General features: G+C 36.0%; 1 protein-coding gene across 1 annotated transcript; it reads right to left on the reverse strand.

Moving 5' to 3' along the window:
- Window positions 1–2,026: 2,026 nt before the first annotated feature.
- On the reverse strand, window positions 2,027–11,374 carry LOC112053288 (probable ATP-dependent RNA helicase DDX56). The gene is made up of 11 exons (XM_024092673.2): window positions 11,125–11,374; window positions 9,928–10,152; window positions 9,226–9,488; window positions 8,619–8,879; window positions 7,767–7,962; window positions 6,828–6,977; window positions 6,175–6,272; window positions 4,982–5,123; window positions 3,837–4,058; window positions 2,827–2,911; window positions 2,027–2,126 (listed from the first exon to the last, which is right to left on the reverse strand). The coding sequence occupies exons 1-10, from the start codon at window positions 11,182–11,184 to the stop codon at window positions 2,837–2,839; spliced, it is 1,692 nt and encodes a 563-aa protein (XP_023948441.1). The 5' UTR covers window positions 11,185–11,374; the 3' UTR covers window positions 2,027–2,126; window positions 2,827–2,836.
- Between the last annotated feature and the right edge of the window lie 555 nt (window positions 11,375–11,929).

The following is an 11,929-nucleotide window of genomic DNA, read 5'->3' on the forward strand; positions in this document are numbered from 1 at the left end:
CCAAAAGTCCAATTCACAAAACACAGGCACAGTCCAAAATAATGCCAGGTCAGTTCAGTTTGCAGATCACTTAAGTCCAGTCCAAAATGCAAAGCCAAAAGTCGTTAGTACGAGAGCCACGTCAATTGAATACGGAAAGTTGCGCAGTAAACAAAGGAGCAGAGCGTACTGACTTGCTGGGAACAGGATTTTCTTTACCTGCATCATTGTCATTCAACAAAGAACATCTGTCTATCCCTCTCTAACGTATACTTATCGCTATCTTTCTCTCTCTCTCTCTCTCTTATTTTTAAATGTTATCGTTCGTTCCATTAAAATTCTAGGAAATTGCAACGTATGACTCACATCATTTTGTGCATAAAGTAAAAGTGATTTCTAGGCGCAAAAACATTTTAGAAATTTAGTTCTTGTTTACAAATGGTACGCATATTTTTTTTTTGCGACTAGTTATCCTAGGGTATTATACTATTTTGAAATCTTGATTAGTTGCGTCAACTTTGAAAATAACTTGCCATAGCGGTGTTCATACTTTTTTTTGCAAGACCATGAGTCAAAGTAGACTGAAAGTAAAAATCTTTAAAAATTTGAGGGAAAAAAAATATTTTGATATTTTTTTGTGTAAAAACTGCGGGCATTGTGGTGTTTTTAAGAGTTGTGGTGAATAGTAGTACTACTTAGGTTCCGATACAAAAAAAATCTTAAGCATATTTAAGAAATTGTAGCTGCGGTAGTTCAAAATATCATACAAGGTGTAAATTTTCAAAGAATTTTAAAATTTATTTTGTAACTAAAAAAAAAATTTAGGTATATTTTTTTTATTATTTTTCCTTAAGTGCTCATGAGCAGGTCAATCTTTTGGCGCCCGCTTATCGTTGAATTTTGGGACACGTTGTATGAAGATGAGTCAACTACCCTATTGGTCTGAGGAATAATGGGATGGGTAATATACCTTTGACTGACTCCGATGTAATAATAAAACAGAAATGCCACGGAAAGGAGCCGGACTCAACACCGACAGGTCCTGGGTTCGATTCCGATTTTTAAAAAGCTTCAAACGTGTTATGCATTTTTCGCTTGGCTGTTGGATCAAAGGTCGGATACAGAAAGCAGTAATCCTTGTGAGGTTCCTCACTCTGTAACCCTGACCACCGATTACATTTGGTAACCAGATTTACATATTTTTCTGTTATAAGCATAGTAAAAAAAATAATAAAATTAAACAAATTAAAGAACATAACGAAATAGCCAAGCAGGATATGTGCGTTAAATAGAATAGTTTAAAAAAACCAAGCAAAAGTAAAGCAAAAATCATACTAGTTTAGGTTAGGTTAGCAAGTAAGTAAAAATCATACAATAATGTTAATCCAATAAAAAAATTAAAAATAGAAGTGGCTTATTCCATTTATGTTTCAACTGTACCTAAACACCTATTTTGATTAACATTTATGATCAACTACTAGTATTATTAAAAAGATGAAATTTTAATAATATTAGTAATATTATTAATATATTATTTATATATTAGTAATATTTTTAATAATATTAGTAATTCTTCCACTCGGTTCAGACACAGATTTACGATTCGGTATGGTCAGACAATATGTAGAATTTATTTTTATCTAAACACAACAATAATATTGTTTTTTTTTTATTTAGGTAACCATAGACACCAAAAGTACAACAAAAAAAAGTATATTTTAGATGATGATTCATGTTGGTCCTACACTTTGCAAGGGAACTTTTGAATACGATTTATATTTATATTTATATTCGAATTAGAAATTGTTTATTAAATAATATAATTGATTTATAATGGCTTATAATGATTAGGCAAGATTTAAGTGTTTACTTTCTATTAAAATGGAATATGCCAAAAAAAAAATTTTTCATTGAAATAACAGATGACCTGTAAACTGACCAATATCTCCAGTCACTGATATTATAGTGCTATCCAACTATTTTGTATTACATAAAACGTATGATTTCCACATATATTTACCATCATATGATAAAAGAAATGAAAAAATAAACAAAAACATAATTGTATATTCATATTATTCAGCCATCGCGTACTAACCAACCATATTTAACTAACCCAGTATAACCCGAACTAGCGGCGACGCGCTCTGTGTAAAGAAAAAAACACAACGTAAGACACAATTTATTTACACAATTTACAACGTTCGTATAGAAAAATACATCTTTTGTATATAAAAAAAAACAAAGATTAAATGAAAAAGATAGACGATGGACGAGACACCAGATATAAGCTGATATCACGTTTGTGCAAACATAGGAGTAGCTTCTTGTGAAACCTACTGATACTCGAAATTAACATCGCTATTATTGTGATATCGTATTTAAAATTGCATTTTATATGAATTATTAAAAAACTACAGAATAACACGATAATGAATACTGTGGTTAAAACATTAATAAAAAAAAATAATGTCAATGTACCATCTGTATAAATAAGTCTGAATCATAACTTAAGCTCCCTGCATACATAACTTGGTTTATCTCAGATGAAACAGGATGTGCAAATTTTGCAGTTATGGTTTCATACAAAATACATACGAAAGTGTATAGTATACAAGGGCATACGACTGGACTACGTGGTGTTTACATATCAACAAGCCCCAAGAAAATGCAACCCACAATCATAATTCAATTAAATTAAGTTATTGCTATATTACAGTCCGTCTATCTTTTTCAGTTAGTCATTGATAAAAACCAACATCAAGTAAAATGAACATTTTATTCATGCTTATATGATTGTCAACATATATCAGATATGAACGTGAACAGTCCGTCCGCGATACTAACAAAGTTCGTGCTAGGCGGTCGACGGCGCCGCCGGCTGAGTCATGTTCTTCACCTTGAAACTCTTCAGCGGATCGCTTTGACGCGCCTGCGAACAAATAAACTATGTTATTATATGTATTACGTACAATCATGAATAATAATTGTAAAAGTAAGTAAAAATATATTTTTGTCCTACAGGCTCAGACCATTAAAACAGGCTGATGATGATGATAATCTTTTACCAGTGTTTATAAAAACACGGAATTTTAGTTTTTATTTTTAATTTTTATTATCTCATTTACTTATTTGTCCTTTTTTTATTTTGATAATGTTAATAACCTATGGACCTATGGACGCCCATTGCTGGACCTCCTGTAAGGACCTCCAAGGCCGCCAGGGGCCCCCTGTAACCCGCTTGCCATCATCTGTCCACCCACATCTGTGCACACACGCAATAATCGGGTTGACTCGTATCAAATTTAATATAAACAATATTAATTTCGTGTAGTACATGGAAGAAAGGTCCGAAATATATTGATATCAATTAATAAAGGTTAAGGATTTCTTTTAAAACTTAATTTAAATATCACGTATTTTTTTTAATTTTCCAAACGTCAAAAATGCTGTCGCCTATTTTGTGACGTCACTAACACCCTTGATGTACTAAACGTCGAACTAATTGTTAACTACTACTTTTGTGAAATGCTCCATTTGTATGGGATTTATTGTAGTGACGTCATGAAACAGTTGAAATATAGACTGTCATGGCCGACAGACGTTTTGGCTTGTATTGTCAAAAACATATTTAAAAACTAATATTTTCATGAAATTATGTCTCAAAAAAATATGAATTTTTGTTTTAGTCTAGTAGAACGATAATAAACTATTTAAGACCATTTAAAAAAAAGTGACAAGTAGCCTATTCTCAATAAATTAGGGTAATTTTGCTACGTCATACCTTAGCGTGAGATGTTTAGTGGTACGAATTCCACTGAGTCAACTAACGTATACTAAAATATTAAGTAGATTACCTGATATTTATGCCTCTTAGCGCTTCCAAATTTGGGTTTATTCGACTGTTTCCTCTTCTTAGGTGCAGGGGGCGCCTCCACATCGTCCCCCTGCTCGCTGCGCAACGCGGCGGGCAGCAGGTACTCCGGCACGTGCGCCAGCTGCGGCTGCACCCTCACTGTGTGGAGGGCCTTGTCCCTCTTCAGCGCCGCCAGGTCCGTGGGGTTCTCCTCGAAGTAACCCTGGAAGATGAGCTGGTTGAGAGAGGTTCCCTTTGGAAGTTATAGTTGTGTGGTGCTTGCGGGTATGTCAGAGAGAAGATTAGTCGTTCATCAATGTTTTATGTATGTGGTTTTGTCATCATGTGATGTTTTAAAAATTATGACTTTAAGGTAAAGAAGGCGCACTTATAAATGAACTAACCTAATGTAACCTTTTACGACGGCGGTTTTGGAATGAGCTATTTTCCTCCAAAGGTATTAAAAAAATCAGCAAGGGGCAGTAAATTCAATTATAATTTTATATGTTTGCCGTTGTTGTCAATAGATATTTCAAAAGATGTCAGCTATCTATGGACCTTTTTTGAATCTTTCCAGGAAAATGTCTAATCCCATATTAACTAATGCTGCTTGCGCTAAAAAATATAACAGTATTTTACACTTACAATAAAGATGTTACAGTACAGTCGGGTACATTATCGGTTCGTTATTGTTAGTAAAACTACTTTTATAATTTTACCCTTTGAAAATATTACTTGTATTAAAATTGATACTTATGATTAATGTGTCGCTTACTATAATTTGACGGTCATTATGTCTATTTGTACCTCCCCCTGGTGCTGTTCCTAGCGCCCCGAAACACACACGTTTTTTTAACGAAAAGACGATTAACGTAGTAGGACAACAGAAACTGTAAAGAAATTATAGGTTACCTCCTATATACCTATACAGGAAGTACTCCGGACAGCACATTTTTTTATTAATTTAAGTAGGATACTCAAAGTACTAGGATAACAGAAACTGTATGGAGGTTATAGGAGGTACGTAGGTTCTACGACAGCACATTTTTTAAATTAGTCTAAAGCTTTAAATAAGCGTTAACTCAAAATACTAGGATAACAGAAAATGTATGAAGCACATTGTTTATTAGTGTAAAGCTGTAAGACCTGCAGCTTGCGGCAGTTGAGCAGCTCCTGCTTGATCTCCTTGAGACGCGCCTCGCGCACCGCCACGCGCGTCACGGCGCGCCACGCGTCCCGCGACCGGTAGCGGAAACCCTCCACCTCTTCTAGCGCAAACTCGTACTTCCTAATGGGAGAAAGAAAGCTCATTTGACATACACATTACATACGACCGGGTCTTCCTCGGTAGCCCTCGCAGATCACGGGGTAACAGTGAACGGGGTGCTGGGCTATTTAGGACTGTGGTGTCGAGTCAGGGTTCGTCAAATCCGGTGATACCACGCCGAGTTGCGATCGAGCCCGCGTATGTCGCTACATTACAGGTATAAACATTGATACATTTATTATTGTATCGGCCATGTCACTTTCCCTCACAAATCCTAGGGACCATCAGCAAAGTTACGGGAGAATCCCGAAGCTGAAAACAACGTTAAAATCTATACTAATATTATAAACCTGAAAAGTTTGTTTGTTTGATTGAACGCGCTAATCTCAGGAACTACTGGTCCGATTTGCAAAATTCTTTCTATGTTAGATAGCCCATTTATTGAGGAAGGCTATAGGCTATATATTATCCCTGTATTCCTACGGGAACGGGAATCACGCGGGTAATACCGCGCGGCGTCAGCTAGTAATTAATAATTGGTGTAACTCCAGTGTTTTGTTGTTGTCGCTAGGGAAGCGACCGCTTGACCTGATTCCACGCATAATTTGAGAGATTTTTGTAACCAATAAGCCTTGTACCAGTGGACCTTGATCCAGAAGGTCCAAGCGCATGATGCGCTACGCTACGATACGCTACGTACCAGACGTCTCCTGCAGAGTATCCTGGAGTCACTGGAACTGTTGTAAGGCTAGAGGTTACATCCTATGAAACACATACACTACATACGTTTCTTGTCTATAACCGCATTCGCAAAGTACCCCTGGAGAGTTCAGTTCCGACCCCCAGAAGTCCCATTTCAGCATCCCAGCTTCGCAGCGCAGCTTACTATACTCATTCTATCTTCAAAAAATTGGTCACGTACAGTGAAAGTTTACATCGACAAAGCGACAAAGACACAATTTAAATTTAATTCTTGGCCAACAGTTTGGCCATGGAAAGACCCAGACAATAATTAAACATAATAAAGAAAGAAGTTTATAAAAGGTTTTTGAGGTATAAATAATGTACTCACTGTAAAACTTGTTGTCCTTTGAACCCTCTGGACAAATGCTCCTCCACAGCATGCATCAGCGGCTTCTCTCGGATCGACACAAACGACAGGACTGAACCCTTCAAAATATTATTAATTAGAAACTATCACACGATGAATAAGAAAAGTATTCCATCAAGTGGTCAAGTGTTAAATTGTTGATTAAGTCACAGACAGTAGACCTCCAAAGGCCTTAGCTACAGTAATATTACGTACTAGCGGACGCCCGCGAATTCGTCCGCCCTTAGATCTCTTTAACCAAGCCCTTATAGTAGTATTGTTGTAAATATGGAGTAACTTCTCTCGTTTTCCCAACATTGCCCTTCACTGCTCTACTCCTATCGTAGCGTGATAAAAAGTATATTATAATCTGCCCAGGACTATGAAAAATAATTGTACTAAGTTTCGTTAAAATCCGTCGAGTACTTTTTGGTTCTATATAGAACATACAGACAGACAGGCAGACAAAAATGTTACTGATTGCATTTTTGGCATCAGTATCGATCACTAATCCCCCGCCTGATAGTTATTTTGGAAATATATTTCATGTACAGAATTTACCTCTACAGATTTATCATAAGTCTTATTCAATAAGAAGGATAATAAGAAGATCCAACGGGACGAGGCAGTGATACCTGATTGTTGCCGCGCGCGGTGCGTCCAGCGCGGTGGACGTAGGACGCCACGTCCAACGGGAAGTCAAAGTTGATGACGTTGGACACGTGCTGGAAGTCGATGCCTCGCGACACGCCTGACTCTTTGTCTTTTCTCCGTTTTGATTTTTGCTGCCAAATAATAAACATTACTTTGAATATGCTTAGAAACTGTAACCAACCCATTATGGAAAACTAGCAGGCGCCCCTGCTATGTTATTAGCATAGGTCAGCGTTAAAATAAAATATACGTACGTATAAAACCGGGTTAAAATATAGGTATGCGGAAAACCGGGATAAAATATAGGTACGCGGAAAACGGGGATAAAATAAAGGTACGCGGAAAAACGGAATAAATTAAAGGTACGCAAAAAACCGGGATAAAATATAGGTACGCGGAAAACCGGGATAAAATATAGGTATGCGGAAAACCTGGATAAAATAAAGGTGCGCGGCAAAACGTGTTAAAATATAGGTACGCGGAAAACGGGGATAAAATAAAGGTACGCGGAAAAACGGGATAAAATAAAGGTACGCGGAAAAACGGGATAAAATAAAGGTACGCGGAAAAACGGAATAAATTAAAGGTACGCAAAAAACCGGGATAAAATATAGATACGCGGAAAACCGAGTTAAAATATAGCTTATATTCATCAGGTATATGACTTATCTACCCATACATGTATCACTTTCATTGTGCGCCACGATTTCTAAGAAAAAATCGAGTGACCGCACAACTGCAGTAAAACTTCTTTAGCATTGAACGTCCGTTCGCCTCGCCCGATTACACTTTTCGTAACGCACTCCCAAGCTTGCTTCCCATGTCATGAGTGCGTAAAAAAGGTTTTACTTCAAAAACAAAATAGCGGTGGTTCAATTATGTCAGGTTCTTATTAGCTTATGTAAAATTGTAATAAATACCCGTTTCTTGGATCCGATCTCCTCGCCAGCCAACATCCCTCCATCTGGCTTCTCCAGCGCCTTCTCGTCCGAGGCCACGATGATCTGGTAGCGGCCACGGTTGAACTGCTCCACCGACAGGCAGCGCACAGCAGCCGGCAGCTCAGAGTTCAGCACGCACGAGCTTATCTTGAACTGCTCTAGGTATAGTTTCAGTCTAAAACAATGAGGTTTGAATATGATTTATAGAAGAGTTGTTTTTTTTGACAATGCTGCCTTTATCAGTGGCGTGTACAAAGTTTTTAATTAGAGTATGCATGTACCAATTGAAAAATACTTCCTACAATATGTTCATATTGAGTCCTCAGGGCAAGCAAGGCATTTTTGCATGTATGAAGTGCACACCACTGGCTTTTATAAATCAATTTTTGTTTGTTGTTCACTAAAGCCTCTAAAACCATGTGGATATCTTTAGTGACTCAATTTGTGAAGATTAAGTTAAATTGACAAATGGGTAACTTTAATTTCCTTTTCTTTGTTTATCTTTTTGTTTGATTTTTTTTTTGGACTTTAATAAATATTGTCTTAGAGTACTTAATGAAAGCATGTTATGTTTGCATTGAACAGTTACAATTATATATTATGGATCTATAATAATAGTTATTTTTTAAATGAATGTTAAGTAATTGTTGGCAGTTTTGGAAACCATGAAAAAAGAAATACAATACCTGTAATTCTTTATATTGATTACATACAAACTTCATATATGATCAGTAACATAATTATGCATGCGGGATACTATCAAACATTCTTATTTTTGTGGATATGTGCACAAATCGCGTGACGGGTTAAAGGACAAGGAATACTACTTACTTGTAACACCTGTCCACTGTTCTCACAAATATTATACTTTTCCCTCTAATAAGGTTCAATTTGAGCAGAGCGTACAATATGGCTGCCTTGTCGTCCTCTTCAGCAAACAGATGGTAGTGCTGCAGCTGTGACGCAGGAGCCAGCTCTGGCTCTTCCAGCTTGAGGGTGACTGGGTTTCTTAGGACTATCTTCTTCAGACTGAGGACATCATCTGAGAGAGTTGCTGATGCGAGCACTGCTTGATATATTTTTGGTAAATGGCTATAAGAAAATGACAAAGAATATTATAAAATTAAAGGTATATATTTATGTAAAGGTATATATTAAAGGTATATGTTTTGTGTCCATTATAGCATTTAGATTTTAAAGGATCCATGATGATTTCCAAAAAAAAAATTTTAAAGCAGCTCAAAATAATGAAATACAATGATGTTATGTTTTTTTAGGAAATTTAATTTAGTAGTGTAATAATATGATAATTATACTGGAATTGTCATGTACATATAATATAAGTAACAAAAGGATCAAGTATTTCATGTTATCAGTTCCTGAAACCTCTACAAGATTGTGGTAAATTAAATTTTAATATAAAATTTAAATACTTTACCCCAAAAGCTCCTTAATTTCATCCTCATAGCCAAAGGAAAACACTAAATCTGCTTCATCCACCACCAATAGTGATAAGTCATCCTTCAACCTCATGTTGTTAGCCTTCAAATGTGCCAATGCCCTGGACGGAGTTGCCACCACTATGTCTGGCTTGTCCAACAGTAAGGACTTCTGTATGTGAGTGTCAGCACTGGAAGATATGTCTATACAGCGTACTTCTCTGGCACATTTGAGTGTCAAGTTGTTTATTACTGACGCTATCTATAATAAGAGCCACATTACATAGACTGAATCCATATTAATTCAAGATGCCCATTAGATATGAATGGTACTAACTTACTACTAATGATAAACAAAGACCTTTTTGTTTGGTTGCTTGGGGCCTAGCCTTCAACATACAACCAAATGCTATAAATCTTTGCCCCAATGCAATGGAAGAGATAGCAGTATTTCTGTTGTGCTGCTATTGGTTGAGATTTGTCTATTTCTTCACGAGATATACTGTTGGTTGCATGTTAGCACTGGTGAAATTAAATATTCACTGTTCTGAATTCAGGTATAAAATAGAGAAATCCAAAAATAAAATATTTGTTATTTTTGAAAGAAGTTTTTGAGCTCACAATTTGTGGGAAATTGCAGGAATAGCCTGGAGTGTCCAGTGTATTAATATAATATGAGAATAGATAAATAAATGACTAACCTGTCCACACAGCTCTTTGCTAGGAGACAGTATGAGAGCCTTTATACACTGATGTGAAGTAGTATTCTTTAGATTCAATATTTTCTGTATTGCAGGTATAGCAAATGCTGCAGTTTTTCCGGAGCCTGTTCTAGCTCTCATCAACACATCTTTACCTTCCAGCAGCAGTGGTATTGCAGTTTCTTGAATTAGAGTTGGATGCGCCCATCCCAGCTGTGATATTGTCTACAAATAAATGAGAATTTCTTTCAAAAATATATCTCATATTTTCATCATTATTATCATCCCATATTCGGCTGGAGTCTCTTCTCAGAATGAGAGGGGTTAGGCCAATAATAATCTACCATGCTGGCCAAATGTGGATTGGTAGACTTCACACTTGCAGAGAATTAAGAAAATTCTCTAGTATGCAAGTTTCCTCACAATTAATTTTCATGTTTTCTCATATTGTACCTTGTTCAATCTTATATCAAATAATCTTGCTATACAGTTTACGCTTGCTTCAATTATTAATACATAAAGGTCAGAACTCCTTCTCTTGCTACACAAGGTGCTGACCTGGCTAGGAGTGTGGTTTTGTCCTTAAGACTTGTTTATGCAATAGTGAAGTATTGAAAATTATATCTATTCCACATCAAAAGAAAGTAGAAATTGAAATGTAGTTTTTGGTGTTGGAACAGTATTAGCAATAATATTAAATACAGGATTATAAACTTTAAATTTTAATCAGTCTGTAATACTGAAATTAGGTAAAATGGCAAAATAATGTTTTATACTTTGCTAGCTGAAGGCCTACAGAATCACCCGCGTAATTTCCATTCCTGTGGGAAAACATGGATGAAATATAGCCTATGACACTCACAAATCATGTGACTTTTAACAGGTAAAAGAATTTTCATAATTGATTCAATAGATCCAGAGTTACCTGTTACTTAGCTTCAGACTAAGCTTAACATGTCTGTGAAAGTACATGAAAATCGGTTTAGTAGTTTTTAAATTCAGCCGTGAGAGCCGTGATAGCCCAGTGACAAGTCCCCAGCCTACAGAGAGCCATGATAAAGCATGGTAATTTCAGATTTTCGTAACCTAATTTCTGACGATATACACCTACATCTAATATACCTGTATCTACGACAAATTTGATTCCATATCTAAAACCGTAAACTGAAATCAAGATCAAAAAGAATTTCAACAAACCTTTAAAATTCGATCATCCAACTCCATTTCATGAAACATAACCTTTTTCTCGTCTGCCATTTTGCTTTGTTTTTCTTTTTTCTAGTCAGTATAAAGTTCATAGAAACATTTTTTTGTTATTCCGGTAATCATAAACCCCTAGATAAGTTATTTTATGCATAAAAGGGATCAATCTTCATATAACAAAACGCAAACAAAATGAAAATGAAATGCGCACACAACGATACGAACCACAAACCACCATTATTTGACGCGCAAACGTCAATTTGACGCTTGATTTGATTTGACGTTTGCGATTGCGACCACAGACACCACATATTAATAGGATATGCTACAGATTAATATAGTTTATGACTGAGTTTTAAGTCCTTTCACGAGCGCGCACGTTTCACTCAGATTAAATACCTAAGGACTTGTATCGCATCCAAATTCACGACGGGACGAGGTAACTAACCTCAACCATCGAAAAATTTTAACTCCAAGAAAAAGCTGTGTCCTTACACTACTCACAACTATAATTTTGATTTGCATTTATACACACGTTTAATTTATACATAGACTACAAATACATCGCTTAGACTGGTTACATAGAATAATGAATAATGTTAACTATTTTTAAATGTTAGCTTTCTGTATTCTCCGATGAAAACAAAAAATACTTGTGAAAGAATTATTTCGATATGTTAATTAATTCCCGAGATATAGAATTTGAAAGAGTGCGCGTGGTGATCAGCTCGCGTTTAACGCCGTGACGTCATCAAACAACATTTGCTCGCCCGATATAGGCAATTTTGTACTTCTACCT

Source organism: Bicyclus anynana, chromosome 14, assembly GCF_947172395.1.
Source record: "Bicyclus anynana chromosome 14, ilBicAnyn1.1, whole genome shotgun sequence".
Classification (NCBI taxonomy): Eukaryota; Metazoa; Arthropoda; class Insecta; order Lepidoptera; family Nymphalidae; genus Bicyclus; species Bicyclus anynana.

What these genes read in the sequence shown, in the direction of transcription:
- LOC112053288 (XM_024092673.2), bottom strand. Translation starts at nt 11,184, where the DNA reads ATGGCAGACGAGAAAAAGGTTATGTTTCATGAAATGGAGTTGGATGAT. An exon ending in CCGCGCGCGGCAACAATCAG is followed by an intron (nt 6,273 to 6,827) that starts GTATCACTGCCT and finishes AATATTTTGAAG; the next exon opens with GGTTCAGTCCTGTCGTTTGT. An exon ending in CTAAGAGGCATAAATATCAG is followed by an intron (nt 2,912 to 3,836) that starts GTAATCTACTTA and finishes ATTTGTTCGCAG; the next exon opens with GCGCGTCAAAGCGATCCGCT.